General features: G+C 44.7%; 2 protein-coding genes and 1 pseudogene across 5 annotated transcripts; 2 read left to right on the top strand and 1 right to left on the bottom strand.

Annotated features, from left to right (window-relative positions):
- The first annotated feature begins 286 nt into the window (after positions 1–286).
- Positions 287–9,450, top strand: LOC142795236 (U5 small nuclear ribonucleoprotein 40 kDa protein-like). The gene is made up of 4 exons (XM_075886017.1): positions 287–403; positions 2,129–2,211; positions 8,219–8,384; positions 9,363–9,450. Exons 1-4 carry the CDS (start codon positions 292–294, stop codon positions 9,413–9,415), a joined length of 414 nt encoding a protein of 137 aa, XP_075742132.1. The 5' UTR covers positions 287–291; the 3' UTR covers positions 9,416–9,450.
- A 1,935-nt stretch (positions 9,451–11,385) lies between these two features.
- Positions 11,386–14,208, bottom strand: LOC119167098 (putative cysteine--tRNA ligase, mitochondrial pseudogene; annotated as a pseudogene).
- Positions 14,209–14,579: 371 nt separating this feature from the next.
- LOC142795237 (uncharacterized) lies at positions 14,580–23,815 on the top strand. Of its 4 annotated transcripts, none has more exons than XM_075886021.1 (8): positions 14,580–14,717; positions 15,187–15,224; positions 19,645–19,764; positions 19,905–19,988; positions 21,448–21,509; positions 21,977–22,213; positions 22,922–23,021; positions 23,686–23,815. In XM_075886021.1, the coding sequence occupies exons 2-7, from the start codon at positions 15,216–15,218 to the stop codon at positions 22,986–22,988; spliced, it is 579 nt and encodes a 192-aa protein (XP_075742136.1). In that variant the 5' UTR covers positions 14,580–14,717; positions 15,187–15,215; the 3' UTR covers positions 22,989–23,021; positions 23,686–23,815. The 4 variants fall into 4 exon arrangements, with proteins under 4 accessions (XP_075742136.1, XP_075742134.1, XP_075742135.1 ...); XM_075886019.1 differs by having other exon boundaries at positions 21,977–22,279; positions 23,686–23,812; XM_075886020.1 differs by lacking the exon at positions 23,686–23,815 and adding an exon at positions 23,169–23,530.
- Positions 23,816–24,698: the final 883 nt, after the last annotated feature.

Raw genomic sequence — 24,698 nt, 5'->3', positions numbered from 1 at the left:
TAAGCCAGTGTTGTTGTTGATCTATGCAAGGCGAGATGCACAAGAGTTAGCTGCTAGCCTTACTTCGTATAGTATATTACAACTTGTTCATATCGCGTTCATTGCTTTGGCCCAAGGCAAAAGTGATTTTTTTAAAGACATTTTAGTGCTTTTTTTTCTAGCACCTGCGCACTATTGCTTGATATTAGCTGCGAATGTATATAATAGTAATAGCATTCTCTTACAGCTTTTTGTTGTTATTTAAATGATAGATCATAATATTTCAGTGTTGATGTCTTTCAGGTGTGGGACATGAGGAAGAAGGCTGTGCTGTACAGGATGGTGGGACATCTTGACACTATCACTGGCCTCTGCCTCAGCCCCGATGGCTCCTACATTCTGTCAAACTCCATGGACAACACTTGTTAGTATCTGTGTGGCATAAGTGATACATGTGCACTTAGAACCTTTGTCAAGACAGGCAAGCAGGGCAGGGCCATGTATGCTTATTTATGCGCAGTAGCATTCAAACATTTCAAGACTGGTGGCTCAGGACAGTCTGATTCAATGTTATGGCAGTTTTACCTTGCACATATTAGTAGTTGCTTCCATTGATTGCTCCTTATTTTAACCCTTTAGTACCGGGTGTCGCGAATTCGCGACATACCGCAAAACTTTGACCAAGTAAGTCGCAAAATGCGTTCTACATTTAATGCCGGCTGTCAAGTACTCACAGGGCATGTAGCTTTCGGGCATGAAAAATTTAGCACTCTCTTGTCTAGAACCAATTGTCTTGAAGCCGACGGCGAAAAGCACCAAGCGCTTGCAACAGCTCTCACTTCTTTGTTTTTGCTTTCCTTGGTGACCAAAATTATATCTTCAATAATTTTGTTTATTTGGTGTGTATGCACTCAAGAGGTGGCATACAACATGTTATGTACGTAGTTATGAAGTGCTTTTTTCGTTGGAAGGTCCTCGCTTCTATGGCATATGGAGAATTCCCAACCTACACGAAAGTATGCATTAAAGTTGAATTTTAGGTAGTTTAACTGTGGCATCATTTAAAGGTTGCTATTTAAAGCTGGAGAATTAAAACAATTTCTGTTTTGCTCGGCAGTTTCGTAATTGAGGCAACAAAGGGTTAAAAATATGTGCAGGTAGCAATGGTGATGAATTCGTTGACAAAACCAAATTAGGGCTTTGTGACTACATCCATGAAGTGCACGATATGCAATGTGATGGGTACTTTTTATAACTAAAAGCTGTAATTTATCAATCCACTTGACATATTAGGTGTAGTGTAGTTACCCAGTTGTGTCACAGGCACAACTGAGTGTGCATTCTTATGAGTTGTTGAACACAAACTAATGAAACCAATACCAATAGACAATGAAGCTGAGAAAGGTATAAGGGACACTATTTGTAGCTTTTAACTGTAGCATAGTTGTAAATATGGCACAAATGGAGAAGAATCGAAGTATGTAAAAATCAACTAGCCACAGGCAGGGTCCGAACCTACGACCTTGAGGTAACATGTCTGACGCTTTACCCATTGAGCTACTGCAGTGGTCGCTTTCCCATTCATGTTATTGTATACTTGTGTTTATGTTGCCCTGGGTGTGTTAGCTAGTGCTGCTCAGAGCCACGATGGCGAGTGTGGAAAACTCTCTCCTTACCAGGTGGCGTCACCTAGCGGATAGTCTTATTACGAGCTGGAAGCTGACCCATAAATGCTCACATACTACAAAGCATCAAGTTTGATGGAACGAGGCCCTCGTTTCGAATCAATGAAAGCAGCGAGATCGATTGATTCATGCTATAATCGATTATGTTACGGCTTAACGTGCAAGTGATGTCCCCTGTCGTACCTTTGTTAGCTTCATTCTCTGTTGGTTTTATTGGGCTGTGTCTAAAAGAGAAACAAACCCTCGAGGAATCTCGCCTCTTTCGTTCACCAGTCATTGAAGAATATGGAGTGTGAGTGGTATACCTATGTAAAGGAGAAAGAGCAGAAGACACGTGCATGCTATTTTGTTCTCCTTCTGCGTCTTCAATTGATTTTTTTTTGCGACTTGCATGATGAAGCTCGCCAACTTAATCTTTCCTATTAACCACTCTTCTGGATACCCTTTTTTTTTCTCCCTAACAGTACGGATCTGGGACGTCCGTCCATTCGCCCCGCAAGAGCGGTGCGTCAAGATCCTTCAAGGGCACATGCACAACTTTGAAAAGGTGAAATTTGCTGTGTACTCATGTATATCAGTATGTAGGAGAAAATGTCAACCTGTATATAACAGACGAGCACACACGTTTTGTGCCAAGGCAATATCTGCCAACCTCTTACGTCGTATGTGAACATAAATTGAATGCCGATGACATTTCAGAACATTCATATGCGTGCGCTTGAGGGGATGCAGGTGGAGGGGGGGAGCAGATGCCACTCCTCCTTGTGTTTATCATAAGGGAGATGCCAATTTCATCCCTTACATGTTATCCAGCACTACCTTTCATGTCATTTTGATTGCTCATGGTTGCGGTAGTGCATGTTTTTTGACGAGAATATTGACCAAGGACCCTTATATTGTGTTCAAAGATATTTTTATATCTCACTTATAGATAGAAATCCGGGGGGGGGGGGGGGCTACCAATGACTGCCTTTTTTGAGAAATATGTCTTAACTTAATTTCCATTTTTGCATCCATTGCGGAGCTTCTTTTATTTTGAACTCAACTTGTGGGGGCTGGGATGAAATTTGGCCCCCGCATTAAGAAAACCCTGCATACTCTTGTGGGAGCATTAACTATTCTTAACAGCTGAACTTATTACCGTGGTACATATCTTCATTAGCTTTTGTTGATAAGTAGTGCCAGAGAACCGCACGACTGAAGTCTTTTGTGCGTGCATGTGTATGTGTGTGCACATTGTAATGCCCAGTTGTTGAACTTGAAAGTTGTGCAGGAGCACTTAATTTTAAATGAAAATTAAATATCTGTAATGTACAACAAGCGTGCTGTTTACTGTAATTATCACGTGCACACAAAAGCCACAGGACACAATGATTCAGGGCCATCCAATAGAAGTTAGGTCGCTTTTGATCCTCTGAAGTTGTGTTTCTTTTGCTCGCAAGCACACTTGTGCATTGCCATGTGTAATGGGAGCAAATGAGAGGCATGGGCCGCGTTACACTCAAACCTCATAATAAAGTTGCATCTTGCGCAGAAATAGGTTCGTTATATTTGAAAATTTGTTATTGTTATAAAGGTAGCCCCACCGCGATGGTCTAGTGGCTAAGATACTTGGCTGCTGACACGCAGGTCGCGGGATCGAATCCCGGCTGCGGCGGCTGCATTTCCGATGGAGGCGGAAATGTTGTAGGCCCGTGTGCTCAGGTTTGGGTGCACGTTAAAGAACCCCAGGTGGTTGAAATTTCCGGAGCCCTCCACTACGGCATCTCTCATAATTATATGGTAGTTTTGGGACGTTAAACCCCACATATCAATCAATTGTTATAAATGTATATTTTAACACTGCATTCATAGAAAGACTTCATTTACTTTATTATAACCAATAATTCGTTATATCTGGGTTCAATATACCGAGATTTGTGTGTATAAAAGTTAAATAGCCTAGCGGATGACCACACACGCATGCATTTAGTCCTCAGTGATGCATCGTTGACTTTTGTGTCTGTTGTGTTTGTGCTGCGTGCATCATTATCAATAACCTAATTAAGAGAGCTGTATATAATATTTATAAATAAAACTTGTTTATAATTATATACAGGTTTCCACTGTACATAATACCGTGATAACAAGTGCGGTACCGTTGTCTCCGATCATGTCTGACGGACCTCAGTGTCACGCAAACATTAAAAGGCCTACTGCCGCAAAAAGAGCCACTCAGCGTCTCTGAAATTGTAGACAGCGATATAACTTATACCGGTATATCTTTGGCTAATAAGTTTAATGAACACTTTTAAAATGTGGAGCATCGGTAAGTGATAACTGTGACAGCCATAATTACAGGTCATACATTATGCATAACTCCTTGAAGTCTCTTTTCATGGAGCCAACAACAGAACATGAAATTAAATCCCAAATACTAAAGTTAAAGAATGCATCCGCATGTGGCCAGGACGAGATAAAAGCCGAGCCGATAAAAGCAGTTGTCAACAGTATCAGCAATCCTTTATCGCACATATGCAACCTCATTTTGGCTACAGGCGTGTTCCCTGATAAACTAAAAATCGCTAGAGTAACAGTTATATTTAAGGGAGGCGATAGAAATGACATGAACAACTACAGACCAATCTCGGTACTACCACTGTTCTCAAAAGTTTTCGAACAAATGATTAATGTAAGAATTATGAATTTCTGCACTAAAAATGATGTACTTACAGGCAATCAATACGGCTTTCAAAAAAGAACTCAAGTGAAATGGCTCTTTTAAGTATCAAAGAAAAAATAATTCAGAATTTTGAAGACAAAAAGTATACTCTAGGGATATTTCTTGATTTTAAAAAGGCATTTGACTCTATTAAGCATGATATCTTATTAAAAAAGTTAAGCGAATATGGCGTTAGGGGACTTGCTCTTGACCTTATACGCAGTTATTTGACAAACCGCTACCAATACACAGACACCAATCATTCAAAATCAGTTTTAGGTGAAATTAAATACGGTGTTCCTCAGGGCTCCATCCTTGGACCACTTCTTTTTTTATTATATATAAATGATATAGGTAATATTCCGTTCACGCCAGATATAATTCTTTACGCCGATGACACGAATGTATTTTTTTCAGGAGAGAACCTACATATTCTTCAGTTGCAAGCTAGCAAATGGCTCAATAATTTATCTGAGTGGCTTATTGTAAATAAACTAGAACTAAATACCAAAAAAACTAAATATATAATTTTTCGCTGCCGAAATAAGTCAATCAGGAATGACGTACATTTGAAATTCCGTGGCGAGATCATCGAGCGTGTAAGAATACATAAATTTCTCGGTGTTCTTTTCGAAGAAAATCTCAGCTGGTCTCCTCATGTCGATAACCTCACAAGACGCATCTCACGATCAATAGGTATTATCAGCACAGCAAAGCAACTTTTGCCACGTTGGTTAAAACTCCAGCTATATTACGCACTAATTCATTCCCATTTACAATACTGCCTCCTTGTGTGGGGAACAACAACAAAAACAAATCTTAAAAAGCTGTATATCCTACAAAAACGTATTGTGCGAGTTATTGAAAATGTGCCATATTTAACTCACTCCGCTCCACTTTTTAAAGCGAACACTATATTAACAATGCAACACATACTGAAAAAGAAGCTAGGCATTACAATATTTCAGAAATAAAGTTATGCCACGATAGTTTTTTTCGACAATTTCTGGGAAAAGGACACGCTTACGAAACCAGAAAAACTAGGTATGATAAAGGTTTTACACGAACTAACTATGGTATGCAAAAACAATCTTACGTTATAGCAGACTTTTTAAATCATCATCCTACCGTGATAAACTTGGTACAAGAAACGATGCACATGAAATGCTTCAAAAGAAAGTTAACTGCATATCTCCTATCAATACAAGAATAATTCCGTTTTCCTTTTTTTCTTTTTTTTCTTTTTTTTTATTTTTTTTTCTCTTTTTTTTTACCTTGCTGCAGTTTATACTGTATATGTATATAGAAAATCTTTCTGTGTCATATGTATATAGAACAATGTATATATGTAGAAAATCCTGTATATGTTTTGGCCAAAATATGTATACTATATGTAACCTTGTGTATTTTGCTTAGATAACTGCCACTGATGTTTGAGTTGTATGTGTCTAAAAAGGGGTGTGACACCCAGTCAGGCACTCGTGCCTTTTTGTCACTCCTCCTAGACAGGGCAAATGTACATATTACTTGTCTTTGTCTGAAATAAATACGAAAAAAAAAAAATACGAGAATAAGTATGGCCCTATGCCATTTGTCAGTGCACCCGTCTGCTTGCATAAATAGAGTTTAATTGCTGCAGTAAAGCACGCAGCACCTGAGCAGCTAAGTGTTGTTACGTTTATAACAGCCAGCATGGAATACTGCACATACTACAGTAGCCATTCTTGCAAATTTTTTTCATCTAGTAGGACCGCAAGCAGGGCTATGGTGCTAAACAATTGTCGTTTTCTTTGGGGAGAGGTAGCACAATGCTTTTGTTTCAATTCTTGGTCGATGTTGATGGAACTTGCTAAGTTTATGGATATATGTGTGCCGATTTCGAATATGCAATTTCTTCATCTGTGGTACATAGTTTGCAAAATATCACAAACATGTGTTCACTTGTTTAAGGCCTAATTGACTAATTAAATGTAAATTTTTCAATGTACAGGTTTCGTAAACAACATACAACCCACCGAATTCGATGAGGATGTTTATAGTGTGTTGTAAGTTGTAAATTATTACTTTAGGCCATTTCGTAGGAACGTTGTGTTCTGTTGAACATGACTTGAAAAATTTCTAATTTATAGTTGAAAAAAAAAAGCTCGAGTTTGATTATTTTCTCATGAAAGAATTATAACAAAATTTAGCTCATGGCACATCGCATCTTGTTATCTTTCAAGTAAAAAAGAAATCACGGTGATTAATAGAGACCGGATTTTATGCAAATGCCTATTTTGTTCCTTGCGTTCCTATCATGCTACTTTGACAAATGAGCATGAATTAGAGGCTAAGGATAGCTTTTATAGTGTTTTTATAGTGCCTACAAATGCCTATTTTTGATGTTTGTGCTTAAATTACTATAAATGCCTTTTTTCTAAATCTGTGCTTATATGTGGACACTATTTAACCTCAAATCTTGGTTTCGAGTACAGTTTGAGGACGTCATTCATGTGAGCGGGCAAAACTGTCCTTTCGGAACTCTGTGCGGTGTAATCTAGTCCCCTAGTTCGACAAACTGCCGTAAACAACCACCAGCAGCTGTGAAATTGGTCGCGCCGGCCACCTCACGCCATCACACTGATATTGTGCGATTTCTTTTGTAGGTTTCAATATTTCTATCAACTTTCCATTCATCTATTCAACAGCAGAGGGCACAAATTTCACATGAGATCTTGAATAACTCTCCCAGCGTCACATACTACTGGGATGTACACTGGACCATTCCTAGTTGTACTTTGCCTCAGGCCTGTAGCTAGGAATTTTTTCTGGTGAGACATGTTGAAGGCCTTGAAAATCATCACTTTTTAATTATTGTCCTCGGCAGAACTGCATCCGAATTTTGGAGGGGGAGGAACGCTACCCCTCCCCCATAGCTATAGGCCTGCGTTACCGCCTTCATGTCAGGGCGTGCGCCCGTGAGATGAAGGGCAAGCGGCGTTCAATCGGACATTTCACCTCCTTTACGGAGCGAGTAATGTTGAACGTTTTGGCAGACGCGATCGTGAGCGCCTTGTGCAATCCCTACACTTGCCAGCTCGAAATTCTCAAACCTGGCGAGAGGCCGTTTAAGGTGTTCACCGACAGAGGAGAAATTGGCTCTGCACGACGAGACCTGACCGATACGAAGCTGAAAACCCTTTTGGCTTTCGTACAGTGTGGTTGTTTGCTCCTGTGCTGCACTTCTCAGCCATGCCAAAAAGAGAGAGACCCAGGAGTGCGTTCATTCCATAGTGGACACTTATCTCGCCATGCTTGTCAATAAAAGGAGAGACCATGTTCTGCAAACCGCGCGGGAAAAGGAACAATTTTGCACGGCTAAGTTAAGCCATTGGCGCCTTTGTGCCATCGTAAACTATGTGAATTTCTTTTCTTTCATGTCCTAGACTCCGGTTGTGCGCGTTTCTCTTCGAAAATTTAAATTTTTGTTAAGTGTATTGTGCCTAAACTTACGATTTCGGGGGTCTAAAACTTTATTTTGGCTGGCTATTTCTGGTGCATAAAACACGATTTTTAGTGCCTAAAAATCCATGATGCAGTGATAAACGACAAAGAATAAAAGGTATTGCTCCTCCATTACAGGAAGGGCACAAAAAATTCATCATGCGCTCTCAACATAAAGGGCAGCACGCACGGGTGGGTTTTTTTAAAGCAGGATATTTATAGCACCTGACGGTTTTCAGCTATTAAAGTTGCAAGCAGGTGAGAAATGATGTCGGGAATAAGGAGAGGTGGTCAATGAACATCTAATTTTTGACCAAATTTTGATCTTGTGCTACGTCCCTTTTTAATATACAATATCTACTTGCCACAGAACCTGCTGCGGTGTGCGTGGTCTCCAGACGGCAGCAAAGTTACGGCTGGCTCGGCCGACCGCTACGTGCACATTTGGGACACCACGAGCCGCCGCCTGATTTACAAGCTGCCTGGCCACAATGGCTCAGTCAACGATGTTCAGTTTCATCCCAAGGAGCCAATTGGTTAGTGGTCTTTACGAGTGGTGTGTCCATGCAGCACAGCATGAGGGTGATGTTTGCCCAATATGTTATAACGTTGATTTCCATTGTTGGAGTCGGAACAAGTTATTCTGCTCTTTTTAGAGCAAATGTGTTCAAACGGCAGAGCAAGGGCGGGAGTCAAGTGTTCCAATGAGAAAGTCGGAGTAGATTTAGAGTGGGAGTGACTCCGCGGAGCAGGAAAAGCTGCTCCGCCAAAATTGGTGGAGGTGGATCGTAACTCGGCATGACGCACTCCCTTTAACATGTTGCCGCCTGGTGGCGCCGTTGCTGTCACGTGCTTGCGACAGCTCCAAGTCGGAAAGCTGCATGAGTGGTTCATCGAATGATGTCGCCGACACTGAAACTACTATGTACGAGCGATAATTCAACAGTATTTGACAGGAGAATCAGTAGAATAAAGTAACTACACAGAAGGGATTCTGGGCAACTCAAGGACTTCCACTTCCTTCTTGCTTCCATGCTTGTTCCGGCGGCGCGGATTGTGTTCCAATTGTGGTTTCGAAGGCTTTGCTCTACAAAAGTCGAGTGCTCGCTTGCAGAGTCCATAGGCTACTCCGACTCTACCATTGGAATTAAACATAACTCCACTGATGAGCTTGCATTCAACACAAAAGCACCTTTGTTGCTTCTAATATTCATTGTAAATGTATGCACTTGTGCAAGCAGGAGAAGAACCTGGGATACAGTCTATGCCTAAAAATTCAAACCAACCTAACACCTCTGACAGGCTAGCAAAGAGTGTTCTGATTATTATGTAGTCTGCAGCTTACCACTTTCATGTGCCGATTTAGCATGTTTTGAGCGTGTTTGTTGTTTGCTCGCTTGAGTGAAGACATCTGATGAAATTGAAAGTTGATTTTTTTACTGTATTGCTTAATATAGATGACATTGTGCCAGGCACCAGTGATTACAAAGTGCTTTTCATTTTTCTTCCCATAGTGCTGTCCGTCGCAAGTGACAAGCAGGTGTACCTCGGAGAGATCGACAGATAGACCAGTTGTACAATAAAGATGTTTGGCCCACGTCATTTGCCTCCCAGGTTTATTATTGCCTCATCAACAAACTCCCATGTGTAGTTATTTTTCCTGTCCTTAATACTGGCGGCTTCACCTTCCAGACGAGTCAAGTTGTGAAAGCTTTAATTGCGAGGGCATTCGGGTCCCTATATGACCCCACCACATTCAAGCGTTCGTGTCTAATTAGTTTGTGATGCTAACCAGCCAACCTTTTGGCACATCGTACACTTGTTGAAGTGCCTTGTCCTTAATTTGGAAGGTGTGGTATGGCACTGCTGCCCTGAACGTTACCACATAGTTCAACACGAACCACCCAAACTCGATTGACAACACATGTTAATAGAAGCTGCGTGGAATAGGTGGCAAGCGGGTCCTTAGAGGAGGCAAAAGCTGAGTAGACAGAGGAAGAACGAGCCGTACTGTGCCAGATAGTCGTGCGAGACAAGGTCATAGTTGCTTATTCACGCGCAGAAGCATCCTAATATATCGGAACTGTTGACTGAAAGCAAGTTGATTTTAATGCTGTTTTTGAATTAAAATCTCATTTTAGTGGTCCGCATCGCGTTAGTTCACTTCGTTACCCGCCTAAACCAGAACGTCTCGCGTCATTGTTGCCGTGCGCAACGTTGCCTGCTTCTGCACGGCCGTCGACACTAATAGCACCAGAACGAAAGCAGCGGGAGCCACAGCAGCAACAAAGACTATTGAACAAAATCCTGCCATTGACTCCGAGATGGCAGACGGGCTTAGTTTAACTGGGCCCCACTAGATGGCACAACCTGTCCAGTTTAACCAGGCAAAAATGGAAGTTTTGAACCACTCGTGCCATTCCCCATAGTAACGTCTGGCAGTTCTTTCTTCCATGAATCAAAGATAAATGAAGAAGCAGCATTTTATGATGTTTTTTTGATGCACGAAAGGTTCTTTATTTAGTGCAGCTAGTTCAATTACTGTAGGCTGTAACTGATTTCATAGGCATCATTTTGCGAATGTCCTACTGCGGCATATGTGTTCTTGTGCATTTATCTTAATTTCTCGATTATTAGGGCACTGCTGTTGATAATATTGTCATTTTAGCCATCATACATTGAGCTTTCACTCACATAATTTGTTATTGGACTTTATTAAAACTTAGAGGGGCCCTGCAACACTTTTTCAAATAACTACGAAATGTAGTCACTTAACGAAAGTGATTGCCTCACGAATTCACCGCCATAAAAATTTTCCGGATCCATCCAGTACGAGCAGATTTACAAATATTTGTCGCACGCTGCCATTGCACTCTCTCGACCTGACAAAAGCACGGGAAGCTAAGCAAGGAGGGATGGCACAGGGAAAGAAAATACATTACGTGCGCCTCGCGACCTAGAGCACTCTCTTTTTTTTTTCGGTGGGATTGCAAGCACACACATGGACAAGTCGCGGCACCTGTAACCTAGCGTGCCATGCTCAAATCAACTGACACAATGGCTGTGATGAGTTGATTTTTGCAGCGTCGACTATTGAGAGAAAAGAAAACAACTTTCAGCTGACTGAGAATTTATCGTAAAGTACAGGCCGCATGCTGCGCTATAATATATGGCTTGCGTGTTTCCTGGAGCCTCGACTACAGGTCCGCAGTGTTTTCTGACCATGCTTGTGTTGCGGGGCCCCTATAAATAATAAAGCTGCACAACTCTGAAACCGTTTTCACAGAACCTGCTGTGGTGTTCTTCATCTCCAGATGAGAGCAAAGTTAAAGCTCGCTTGACTAAACGCAGCTGACATATATGCATGGGAGAGCTGCGCGATTTACTAGCTGCCTGGCCACAATGGCTCTGTCAGTGACATTCACTTTCATCTCAAGGAGCCAATCGGTTAGTGCCCTTCACGAGTTCTGCTGCATGCGGCATGTCATGAGGCTGATGAGTTGAATGGGGTTGCCGTTGCCAAGCAATGGTGACACCTCTTTTGTAAATTTTTTTTATTTCAATAAAAACATGTTTGCTCCGATACAGTCGAACTTCACTGCGACAAACTTGCATCCGACTCAAAAATACTATTATTACATTATTCATTGTTAAAATGGGCACTGATGTCAGTATGAGGAGTTTCAATGGAGTCTAGATAGAGGAAATTCCAATTCACCCAGCACCTCGGACAGGCAAGAGAAGAGTGCTACCAGAATGCATATTATGAATTCGTGAGCGAACAATTATCTGTGTTGCTATGTCTCAGCTTTCGCACTTTGGATTTCACGGTTAGCCATAGTGAAAACGCCGAAACAAATGCATTACTAAGCAGATTTCAGATTTATGGTGATACATATACATTCAATAATTTTTTATCCTCGTGATCTGGCAACGTTAGACTGATTCTTTGATTAAATAATGGTAAATATTCATGTACGTTCCACGAGTTCACAAAAATATTCATGGCGAACATCCGTCATTTCTATTACGGAATACTTTTCATCTTTCTTCTCTCGGTGCTCTCTGTTACAAGTGAGAACCAGGTGTGCCTCGATGGTGCTCGGCAAATACCGTGCAATGGTCGCATGTGCCTGTTTGTACCTAAAATTTATTATAATAGCTCCTTATAGCTATAACACATTACTTAAAAGACATTGCCTTAAATAATGAATATCTGCTGGGCTTATTAAGTACCCATTGCCATTGCTATCATTTCCATGGTACATCTGCCTTTTTCATGTAGCTGCGCACCACCAAAGTGACATTCTGGAGGTGTGAGTACTTGCTCAAAACGACACCAAACTTGCCAGTGTGACTGAGGTATTACAATAACGATGTTTAGCCCACATCACTTGTCTCCCGTCTTTATTGTCGCCCGGTCAACAAACTCCCACGTGGAGTTCGTTTTCCTGTCCTTAATTCTGATGCCTTCGCTTTCCAGCTGGTCCCTTAGCACATCAGAAGCTTGCAGGAGCGTTTTGTCCTTAATTTGCATGGCGTGGTTTCGCACTGTCGTCCTAAACGACACCGTGTCGTCCAACACGCGAACCAAAGCCGACGAATTTTCAACACTATAAGTCTGAGATGCAGCCAATTCCAGTCCGAGATTGTGGAAGAAGTCGGTGACGAATTCTAGGCAGGCTGCCACTGCAGCTCTGCCCACATCATTATGACTGAAGTTGCCTACGTTTTTCGACTGTGCCTGAAGCTTTGCATTGATGTGCGAACTAAGGTGCAACACGGACGACACTGCCTTTGGGTAGTCCAGATCGTCGGCAAAAGCATCCCGAAGATTGGAGCTCGTTTGGTCCAGAAGAACGTACAAGTCCCTAGCCACTATACTAGCCGTGGGAACCTGTCCACGAACGTAGGCACTGGCGTTCCCACAAAAATCGTTTAAAGCTTGAATGGAGTTCTCGGCACCTTGAAGCATGTCTGGAGAGAGGAGTATGTCTGCCCTGTAAGCCTTCTGCAGACAGAACATCCGAAACACGTTGGCCGAGTGGTTCTCGAGGAACTCTCGAAGAGGCATGGCATTGCCCTGGGACTTGGCCATCTTTATGGTCTTGCCGTCAGGGCCACAGACGTGCACTTGTCCAGTGTGAAGCCAGTGGCTGACCCACTCGGGCACGCCGTGGTAGCAGCGGCTCTGCGCCAGCTCGTTCTCATGGTGCGGGAATGCCAAGTCCCTGCCACCGGAGTGGACGTCGAGGGAGGGTCCGAACACAGTGCTTGCCATGGCGGAGCATTCGACGTGCCAGCCGGGACGACCGGAACCCCAGGGCGCCTCCCAGCACGGCTCTCCGGGCTTCGCCCCTTTCCACAGGGCGAAGTCTCGGACGTCCCTCTTGCCGATCGCCTTGGCGTCTTCGTCTCCCACGTTTCCGGGCGTGCGGAACACGGCGTACTGGGGGCACTTGGCAAGCTCGAAGTAAAGCGAGCCGTCCGGCGCCGCGTAGGCGAACCCTTTGTCCTTGAGCGCGGAGCAGAACGCCACGATGGCGTCGATGTGTTCGCTGACGCGCACGAACAGAGTCGGCGGTAGGACGCCCAGCTTGGCCAGGTCCTCGCGGAACTCCCGTTCGTACTTTCGCGCGTGCGTTTCGTAAGTGACGCCCAGGTCGCGGGCGCGATTGATGATCTTGTCGTCGACGTCCGTGATGCCCATCAGCAGGACGACGTCCAGATCGAAGAACCGACTCATGATCCGTCTCACGATGTCGGCGCGGATGTAGGAGCAGGCGTGACCCACGTGCGTACAGTCGTACACCGTGGGACCGCACGAGTACCACTTAACCACGCCCGGCGTATCCACCACGAACCGCCTCTTTTCGCGGGCGATGGGGTCGTAAAGCGATATCCCCGTGTCGCAGCCTCGAGAGGTCGTGGCGGCTGGGTTCGATACATGGCTGCAGGCTTTGGAAAGTGTCAGGTGTGCGCGCTTGAGCGAGTGGCCGCTGAAAAGGAGTCTGCAAGTGAAAGCCATGCCTTATCACGGCGTTGCACGATCTTTTCGAAGCGAATGTGTCCGTGTATCTCTTACCGGTCGCGATAACTACATGTGTAGTGACAGTGTGGAGGAAACTCGATATTGTTCAACACGTGACAAAGTTTTTGCGATGCCACTTCTACGCACTGCACGGTGAAAGTCATGCGCACACCAGTGACGAAAAAATGCAGGAACACGGCAGGCAGCCATGACTACGACCATGTGATGACAACATGCGTACATGAATCTACGTAATCTGTTGACAAGTGAACATAATTTAACTCACGTATATGTTAAACTTGCAACACTATGTTAGCACAAGTAACAATACTTTGCGCCCCAAAATGTTTTTGCTTTTTACTACAAAGTGTTTTATAGAGGGCGGCTGTGTACACACCAGCATCAATACAGTTATTTTCACGACGAAAGCAATTTAAACTAAACTGATCTAATTACAAAACCAAATGTAGTGCAGTCGTTAAGATAGACCAGATATAGTTACGTATATAGCTCAATTCGGGAAATTAAAGGCGTAATATTAAAAAAACAAGAAAACATTGCAGTGGGCAACTGCTTTCATTGCTCTACTGGTTTATAAACAAACCGCAACACGGAGTGCATTGTGGGATAGAAAATTTTTTTTTTTTTTTTGCTTGGGAAGCACGGAAAAAAGAAAGAGAAGCACGGAGGAGGGTGAAGAAAACCTTTCCTTGCGTGTCGGGAAGGCTGTCGAGTAACAACGCCATTTTACGCGCCAAGCCTGTAGGTGGTTGCTGCGTCGTCGCTTGGCTCGTGCTGTTGGGTGCCTGTGACCGAGTGGAACCTCACTTCTAACCTGGTGAGTCGAGGTTTTCGGGTTCCTTCGACGCCTGCAATGCGAAGTATCGTGTTGTTGACCGGCCGAAAGTCTCGCAAATGCGCCAATTCTCGCACCGGCTTACTGCGAACGGTTGACGCAATCTATTGTTACTAAGCCTAAAGCGAGGTGCGCGGTCCCCGCCGGTTGGTTGTTGCGGAAGAGTAGCAAAAAAAGGAAGCGAGTGATTTTATTTCTTGACGTTAGTTGCCCGGCCTGCAGCACTGTTGTGGGCCGCACTCTGAGAGTTGTTACGTTTACTGTTTTTACCGTTTGGCCTTCAGAGCCGGCGTGACGCTGGCGTGTTTGCTAGGCCTCGTTGAATTGCCGGCATGTTCCTCGCTCTGCTATAAATTTCAAGTGTTAGTCCTTCATACTGCGAGGTGATTTTTCTGCGGTAGCCTTTGGAAGCCAGTGCATGTTTCATACGCCCTTTCTTGTCTCTTTGCAGGTGTTACCGCCCATCAGCGGTGTTTCAGCATGGCGCCGGTAAGTGCCTAGCATTTTTTTTTTCCCTTTCATCCTTTGTTAGCCGCGCCATGACCTACTACACTCCTGACCTGTTCAGATAGCGGGGTTCCTATGGGAGCGCGTGTCCCCGCTCTCGTTCAACCGCTCACCATTGGTGGCGCTACCTATAACCTGTTCGTCTGTTTCTTTACGGTTGTTTTGTAGGCGCTGGTATAAGAATGCCTGCATTCTGTAGTGAACTGGCGGCATATATGTGACTATTTCTTCCCATACATTGCTGGTTAAGCAAGGTGTTCAGAGCGCTTGAGTATTTATAGCACACTGGTTGACAAACGTGGGAACCCGTAGATTTACACGATGTAGGGCAGCCTATGCGTGGTAGCGTGCATTTTATTGCAAAAAAATTCTGAATGTCTTTTAGTATTATTATTTCTGAATAATTCTAAATTTTGGATCATAAATACGCACTACGAGTGCTTTGTTGGTCAAAATTTGACCACAGAGTGAAGATGACGTCAGCGAGCAGGTGCTGACTAGCGCCACGCCGCTCGTAGGTGACGGCCCTAGCGGCAGAAGGTATGAACTAGAACGTGGGCGCTGGAAGAGGTGCTCTCTGGGCAGGTCAGGAGTGTAGTAGGTCATGAGCCGCGCTAGCCCTGAACCAGTTAGTCGCGCCACGAGTCAAACGGGAGGAGTGGTGTGAGATTGGCGTGGTTGGTGCGCATTTCGGAATGTGCGTAACTCATCGGTTTGAAACGCTGCGTATTTTTTTTTTCTTGGCGTGGTGCGCTTGGAATTTAAATTGTACGCAGCAAGACGTGGTTTTCTCGCCCTGTTCTACGAACATTCGTTGCCTCCGGTGACCTTGCTTGTGGCCTGACACACTCGCATATAGTTGGTGGTATTGCCTAACCATTGATCTTCGCAATTGGAAGCCTGATTTCTCTCTGGTGTCAGAGTTCTCGTGAGTTTGACTATGGGCAGGGTTTCTGCTAGTCTTTGGTGTCTTGATGGTTACATGTAGAGGTTAATTGCAAGTTTTTGTTGACAGCGCAGTGAGTTTACCCGTAGCGATTCCGATCTGTGAGGGTGGCGCATAATTCCGTACATAAGTCATTGCGATGATTTGGCACCATCTGCGTGCCGAGCTGCGTTATTGGCGCCCTCTGACGAATGAAATGTAAAATGCCGGCTTGTACGGCGCATGCGCGTCTAAGAATGTAGTTTGGCGCGCTTGCGGATGGATGGATATGGCTGTACCCTTATGATCGGGCGGTGGCTAGCGCCGCCAAGCCGTAATACTTGACCAACCAAAAACTAGATTTTTTTTTTTTTCCTTCAAGTAGTGAGGTTCAGGATTCGTACTTTGCAGTGAAGGGTTTAATTTTCACTCGTGCCTTGACTTTGCCACCAATCAGATAACCTCCTTCTAGTTAATTGTACCCACTTAAAGTCTATTTTGCCCTCCCTGTCCCTAAACCTTAGTGCTTTGAAAAACTCTGCACCATCATCCTGAACTATAGGGTGAAGCCCTTTACAGAACATTATCACGGCAGTTTCTTCTTCCTCTCCACACGCACTGCATACCGTGTCTACCCCTTCGTATTTGGCCCGATATGTCTTGGTTCGCGATACTCCCGTTCTGGCCTCAAACAGTAGAGAACTACTCTGATTATTATCATAGAATTTTTTCTTGGCAATTTCCTGCTTAAAAGTTCGATAGATCTCTAGCGCGGGTTTCTTAATCATGCCAATTCTCCACATATCGGTCTCCGTTTCCTTCACTTTCTTCTTAACCGATAGTTCTTTTTGGTTTGGCCACCTGCTGTTTTCTAAGTATTTACCAGTCAATTTTCAGGTTCGCTTCCTCCATTTTGTATCGACATTCTTCATGTACAAGTAGCTGAAAACCTTCCTAGCCCAACGGTTGCTGCTAGCTTCCCTGCCCTCAAATGATGCCCATTCTATATCACCTTGTACTCCCTGATTTGGTGTATTCCCGTGAGCTCCTAAGGCAAGCCTACCTATTCCACGTTGCTTAATTTCTAATCTTGTTTGAACTTCTGATCTCATGCACAAGACCGCATTGCCGAACTTCAGCCCAGGAACCATGACCCCTTTCCATATTCCTCTCACAACATCATACCTATTGTAATTCCACAGTGCCCTGTTTTTCATTACCGTTGCATTCCTGTTACCTTAGTCGTCACATATGTTTCGTGTTCTCTTAGGTACTCGGCCCCATTGCTTATCCATACGCCCAGATATTTGTATTTATCTGTTATCTCTAGCATGACCTCCTGTATTCTAAGTTCACGGCCTTCATTATCATTAAAAATAATGACTGCTGATTTTTGCTTACTGAATCTGAAATCTAACCTGTCTCTCTCATTACCGCAGACATGTTCATCAATCTCTGCAAATCTTTGTTGTCGGCCATTATTAGCACTATATCATCTGCGTACATCAATGCTGGTAGTGCCTGTTCAATGAGTTTTCCTTGTTTGACGAAAGAGAGGTTGAAGCTAGGTCCACTTCCCACTAATTTGGCCTCTAATCCTTGTAGGCACATCATGAATAATAAGGGTGATAGGGGACACCTTTGCCTAAGCCCCCGTTTTACTTCTGCTGGCTTGAATACCTGTTTTTCCCACTTTATCGCTACGTTGTTACCTTTATAGATATCCTTTAAAAGATTAATGACTACATCTTCCACGCAGTGTCCAGTATTCCCCACAATTCCTTTTGAACTACGTTATCGTACGCTCCCTTGATATCTAAAAATGCTAGCCACAGGGGCCTGTGTTCCTTTTCTGCTATTTCGATGCACTGTGTCAGTGAGAAAAGATTGTCTTCCAACCTCCTGTGTTTCCGAAACCCATTCTGCAATTCCCCCACACCCCTTCATCCTCTATCCATGCCTGCCGTCTTTCCTTTATAATCTGCATCGCCAGCCTTTAGACCACTGATGTCACTGTTATAGGACTGTAGTTGTTTGTCAGCTTCGTCCTCCTTTCCTTTATTGTCATGCTCATCCTGCTAAGTTTCCATCCATCAGGAACTTCACCGTCAATTATTATCTGCGCTGCAATCGCAGATACCGCGATTGCAGTGCCAACTCGTAATTCTACGGTGTTGTTCTAATGGTTCCTCGTGTATGAGCACAAAAGAGTCGCTACAATCTGCGCTCTTCATTGTATCATCTTATGAGGTATGTTCGAGCTAATTGCCGGCGTTTGAAAACAATGCAGCACGGTGCATTGCTTCGAACGTACTTTTAAGCACATGATGTTGGGTAGTGTGATGAATGTGTCGGGTTGAAACGTGCGCTGAAGCAGGCACCTTTAAAAGAAGGGGGGGGGGGGATTTGTACACTGCAGGGCAGTTTTTTTTTTTTAGCAGAATACTCGTTTTGCAGTTAGTACTCCTGAAGCGACGGTCAATATTCTATAGCGTAGTTTTATTGTGGCAGAATAACGGCTCTGCAGTTCTTAAAAAGCAACGGGCAATATATCAGACAAGTCATGTGTGTGCACCAACACGTCTCCATATCCAAGTTTTTTAATGCAACCATGCGTTCTGTTTTGGCCCCCTTCACAGGATATGTATGAAGTTTGTTTTGCCATGTTGGCACATTTCTCTGAATATGGCCTCTCATGAGGCAATTTGTAATGCTGTGGAACCAGCTATGTAGAATTGCCCAAAACATTACTGGTAGGCTAGCTGGTTGGTCACGATAGCCCCTGCCAACTTGCATCACAAATGAGGACACAGAATAACTTTGGTGGTAATGCAGAGCTAGTTGATTGCATGGTTTTTAGGGAATAGTGACTCATCTAAAAACAAAGATGGTAGCCCCAATCATTCAACTTTAATGTTGCCTCACTCTTCTAAAGAGGATGGGGCATGAGCACCCAAATCTTCCGATTTTCATGTGACAGCATTAGAACACTTGTTTTTGCAGAAATTCTGGCTTCAATGCCGGCGTCGTTGGTTGTTAGCGAAAAATCGGGAGATGCAAACAAAATACAATAAGTTTTTAAAACGGTCTGGTCGAACCTGGGTCGTGTGGCAAGTGGGTGTTCTACCACACAGCCTTGCGTCTGCTTGGCAATACGGTGAAAAAACTTCCCCTGCTTGGTCATACAGTGAAAGTTTTCGTGCTTTAAAATTGCACGCATTGTGTATACATGCCTCACAGTAATAATGTGTGGCACAAGTGTACATTGCTATTGGGCATCAGCACATACGATTATCATGTTGTCTTAGTGGTTTACAGCTGGTCATCCACTACTAAAGGCATGCATGGCACCGTGCCTATTCTATTAAAGCCACATAGTGGGCGTGTAGCAAGTTCGAAAAAATTTCATGCACTAAGTGGTGGAAGTATGCACTTTGGACAGGATATCGCTTATGGGTCCCCCAATTTTAATTTCAGAAAACAAAGCTCTTTGTGGGCCACTTGCCAGACGGACTCCGCACAGAGGAACTGTCAGAGCTCTTCTCCAAGTATGGCACAGTGACAGAGTGTGATGTCATCAATAAGTATGGTTTTGTGGTGAGTTTTGCCTGCTTGCATGCGTTCTGCCCTCCCCCTTGGCTGCGCACTCTTCCCTCGGCCGAGGCAGAACGGTGCTCTGGGACAGTGTTAACGAGCGCACCGTGGTGTGCCCCTTTTCTGGTGCATGATTCGTGCAGCACATGTCCACAGAAGAAGAGGCTGAGGAGGCCCTCAAGAACCTGAACAACTACAACTTCATGGGCTCTACACTGTCGGTTGAGGTGAGAGGTTCGCTTGCTCCTTTTTTTCAGCGAAAGCTGTTATGAGAATGGAACATGGGTCACGTGTGGTACTGTAGTTCGTAACCAGTGTTGAAAAAAAAAAAGTTGGCCAATGACACAATGGGATTCGATCCCAGGTCTGCTGTGTGCCAGCCCAGTATTATACCACTGAGCCACACCAACACCAGTGCTTTGAACTTTCTTAAACTGGCTTTCGACAGGCTTGATGTCGGAAAAGAAATCACATTTATATAAGTAATAGTGTGATGAAAAAACAGCCAGTGGGTCGTCCAATGTTGCAACCCATTAGAAAACTTGTTTTCTATATCACCAATTGACTGGCGCATACCCTCTTTAGGCACAATTCTTCGTCAGCCAGTGCATAAAACAATTGCACCAAATTTCCAACAAGTGTGTAAAAGTTACCACGCTTCTCCAAAGAATGACACAGAGTAGTAAAGTGAATGCTGGCGTATTGTACAAAAAAATTTATCATTCATGATGTCATTGGTACCCAGCAGTGTGCATGCAGCAGTTACCCAAAGTGTTTAGAATAAAATCTGGAAATGCTGCTCTTCTAGCTTTCGCTAGGACTGTGCTGCGCATTTGGTGAAGGCCTCGGTTATTTAAGATGTTACTTTTGATTCTTTAATGACTCATTATGTAGAATATCACCTGGCCTCGGTTATTTAAGATGTTACTTTTGATTCTTTAATGACTCATTATGTAGAATATCACCTGAGTTACTATTTTCCTTGATGGTTTCACACCGCAAGGATTTGTCAACATACTCTAACCTCTTTGCTACAAATCTATCTAACGCAAGCATTAGTTATACCCAAAACTTTGTTATAAAGGTATATTTCCTACGCTATATTGCAAAAGCATTCATTATATCAAAGTTTTAGTATTGAAATCCACGGCCTGCCAGTTCTCAAACATTGCATATATCTGCATGTGTAGTTACCACTGCTAGTTTTAAACCTTGTGAAATTTTCTTGGTACAACAGTGCAATATGCATCTTTGTTAACTGTTCTAAGAAGGGTAATTTTAGGAAAGGTGGACTTTCGTTTCAAGTTCAGGCATATTTCACTCAAGTTCTGGTTGCATGACTACAGTACTGAGGTTCTAATGTAAAAATTTGAGATTGCGACAGTTCGCAAGCCTTCACTGTGAATAGCTCAGGCGTTTGCTGCTGATGGCTTTTATCTACTTGAAAGGAATGTGGTTTGTACCTCCCGCTTGAGATGCCCCATCCTGCAGATGGCTGCTGTCATTGTGGCACCCATCCTTCAGATGTGGCTATATAACGCTGGTCTCTACAACAAATTTTTGTATAATCCTCTGCATGGTTTTCACAAAATTGTTAGAGATCCTACATCTGTGTGCTATGAATTATGAAGGCAACATTGTGTTACATTAACTTGCTAATGAGTGCATTTTTAATTTTGCTGCCAGCGTTCCACAAGCAAGTTCCACCAAGAGCCTGGCGCCCCGGGCAGGGCCAAGGGAGGACCGAGGTAAGCTGCATCTCTGAGTTTCTCTACTTGCTCTGTCCGCATAAAAATGACACTAGCATTGCCCATTGTCATTCGAAATGTTTTCGTCATGATCGAGTGACAGCTTCACAAAGTTTTTGCTGCACTACTCAAAATGCTAATACATGTATGAGGCGATAGGCCTGTGGTACAAATGTTTTGTGTTGAATCATGGGCAGGCCAATTGATAGTTGCTTATGCTGCTCTTTGCCCATAGCCCGCATCCATACTTCTATCATCCGGCCTATGCTGAGTGGCTGTAAGTGTTGACCTTGTTGGAGAGCTGTGCTCGAGGTGTAATTCTAGGTAGCACATTTTAATCTATGTAGCTCTTGTCTGTTCTTTCCCCAGCGCATTCTTTATGAAGTAAGTATTTAAACTCGCCCCACTGGCTGGTTTCTTTCTTTTAGTGGGAGACTGACTTCGTTTTGTTGTTGTGGTCTTTCCAGCAGGCCACCCTACGGCGGAGGCATGGCGAGGAACGGCTACGATGGAAGAGGCTCTGGAGGCTACTACAACGGCGGACCAGGTGGATATGGGGACTACCGCCGGGGCGGTGACTTCTATGATCGGGCCCCATACCGGGCCATGGTAGACAGGCCACGCCCCTACCCAGCCCCGTACGAGCGTCGGGACGACCCCTATGCACGGCGCCCACCGGGACCTCCTTCCATGGGACCTGACATGTACGAGCGGAGACCGGCTCCAGACTATGCCCTCTACAGCCGCCGGTCGCCTCCCCCTGCCTCAGGGTCAGCGGGCACTGTCGCTTTAGCCAGTCTTGTGGCAGGCAGTGCCTTCGTGAATGCATGGAAGGCTTAGCTCTGAGGCATTTCTGTGAACGCTGGAGCAACGCCTCCTCTAGCAGGATACCTGTTGCATTCATGTAAAATCTGCTTATCTTATCATTGTGTTGGCTGAATTGGAGTTATTGTATATGTTTACGTTACCAGAGCTGTGCTTGAATGTGGGTTCTGCCAGCAACCACAGCTATATGGCAAAGCTGCGCTTGATTCCTGCAGACCTAGTTGAAGGCTGGTGATTGACTGTTCATGTCAATTCCATTTGCTGCTGTAGTGGCAGTGAGAACTAGGTATGATTGGTATTATTCATTAATGATGTGGCGGGCATCTCTTAGAGGAGGCGTTAGCTGGAGGCTGCTTGCTTGTAGAAACTACAGCTAGGGCCGCGTTCTCTTTCGATTGCATGCATGGCCATTACGCTAATTGTGTGGCAGCTGTGTGAGTGATCTCAAGAGTAGCCACAGTTGGGCAGGTTAAGTGCATGCGGAATACTGAAAGGCAGGTTTCGGTTTGCACGCTCTGAATGCCTGCGAATTGTTGTCGAGCCTCTGGACATCAACACTCGCATTCATGCTCTCATTCGCTTTGCAGGTACAGCTGGGGTGCTGGCTACGGATCATCGGACCGCATGGGTGGCTACTCCTACGGTGGCTACTAAGGTGCACCCATACACTGGTCTCCCCCTGAACAGGTGAGCTAGGCGCCGCCGCACTGTCTCTTTAAGTCCGGCAGGCGCGTATGAGGCGTGTTGTGCTTTTTTGTGTTGTCGCGTCGACTAGCCGCACGGCACACGAAAGACTCAGCGCGTGACTTGTCGTCTTTGCCTCCTCCCCCGCAGCGACGACCCGTGGGACGGTTACGCTAGCGCTCGGTTGGAGGTAGCGTGCGGCGGCTAGCGCCAACCTCGCCGCGTGTCACCGACCGCCCGACCCGTTGCGAAGCCCGACCGCTGGACCGCCTGCGTGTACCGGGGCGACTGAGCCCTTCGCCTCCTCACGTCACACCATACTTAACCCTGGCCACTGACCGGTCGCCAGCGTCTCTCTCTCTCACTGTTCCATTATTTTTGTTTTCTTGTGTACACCATTACCACCACCTCATGTCTCGTCCGAATGCAGTCGCTGCCCGAGGGGAGCGGGCCAGTTTTACTAGAGCGTCGTTTGTCGTCTCTTCTCAATAAATGTCCATGGTCGCCAACAAGCACCCCGTCTCGAGAATCACTGCTGCTGAGTGCGCTCGTGTGAACAGACCCGCCGAACGTCGTACGCACGCCCGCACTTTGAGGCATTTGTACGCTGTCGGTTGTAGCGGTCCGGCCACTCACAGAATGTTCCCCTCCTCCCACCTTTTTGCAGCCTGCCTCACAGGTCTCCTACACACACACACGTCCACTACCACTGGGGTTGCTGGTAAGTAGGCCCCCCCCGCCTCACTCTTGGGTGCCCCCCACCATCTGTTCCAGGGTTGGCGTGGTGGGTCAACTGCTATGGCGTTCTGCTGCAGAACGTGAGGAACGATTCCAGGCTGTGGTGGCTGCAGGGTATGATTCGGAAACGCGGGTGTGCTCAAACATCCTGCACACACATGAAAAATGTTTGGCTAGTACTAGATGTTTCAAGATCAGGGACCACCACTAGCAGTTATGGCAGTAGTTCTTCGAAGGTGCTAAAAGTTGAACCTAATCATAGTTTCATACAATAATACATAGAGGGAAATCTGGCGCTAGTGTCTACGCGGGCTCCTTCAGTGGCGCTTGTACCATCATGGGATACAGGCTTCGGATAGATTAAAATTGCGAAGCTTCTTTTAAGAGTGTAAAACAGTGATAAGAGTTTATCTCACTGAAACTTCATTTCTTTGTGCACAAACTTTATCGCAAAAGGTTTTCGCTACAAGGCGACAAGTGAAACCTGGGCAAATTTAACCACTAGGGCATGCATGCATCGCTCTGCCATTGCGTTCCAGATTTGGCATAGTTTTGATGAAATACACTTCAAAACAAGCATGCTTGTTTTTCTCTCGAAAGTACACATTATCTATTTATGGAAAGAACAGTACAGTATTAAGTGAGAAACACTCGTTTGGTCTATGACGCTAGGTGCGTCTGTCCAAGTGGTCTCCACCAATGCACCTCTGGTTCTGTTAGGCAGCCGAATCGGCCAAGCCTGACGGTGCGTCTACATAGCTTCGTCACCGTTTTGCAGTTGACTTAAATGAGTTAAAACAGAACGCGCTGGCTTGAGATGCTACAACTAGGTGCAGATGTGAGGGGGCGACTCCTTGTTTAAACTGTCAAATACGACTCTAAAGCTAGGGCATCACGGCTAAACAAGAGACCTAGTGGTCTTCAGCCTCGTAAAACAAAGGC

The sequence above is a fragment of the Rhipicephalus microplus genome, unplaced genomic scaffold, assembly GCF_043290135.1.
Source record: "Rhipicephalus microplus isolate Deutch F79 unplaced genomic scaffold, USDA_Rmic scaffold_589, whole genome shotgun sequence".
Classification (NCBI taxonomy): Eukaryota; Metazoa; Arthropoda; class Arachnida; order Ixodida; family Ixodidae; genus Rhipicephalus; species Rhipicephalus microplus.
The sequence above is the reverse complement of the archived record's forward strand: the minus strand, read 5'-3'. Positions and strand labels throughout refer to the sequence as shown.

Bases quoted from the DNA above. Each gene is read 5' to 3' on its own strand.
- LOC142795237 (XM_075886019.1), top strand. The intron at 19,765-19,904 runs GTGAGTTTTGCC...TGATTCGTGCAG, and splicing joins TCAATAAGTATGGTTTTGTG to CACATGTCCACAGAAGAAGA. The intron at 21,510-21,976 runs GTAAGCTGCATC...TGGTCTTTCCAG, and splicing joins AGGGCCAAGGGAGGACCGAG to CAGGCCACCCTACGGCGGAG.
- LOC142795236 (XM_075886017.1), top strand. From the start codon at position 292: ATGAGGAAGAAGGCTGTGCTGTACAGGATGGTGGGACATCTTGACACT. The intron at 404-2,128 runs GTTAGTATCTGT...TCTCCCTAACAG, and splicing joins AAACTCCATGGACAACACTT to TACGGATCTGGGACGTCCGT. The intron at 8,385-9,362 runs GTTAGTGGTCTT...TTCTTCCCATAG, and splicing joins TCATCCCAAGGAGCCAATTG to TGCTGTCCGTCGCAAGTGAC.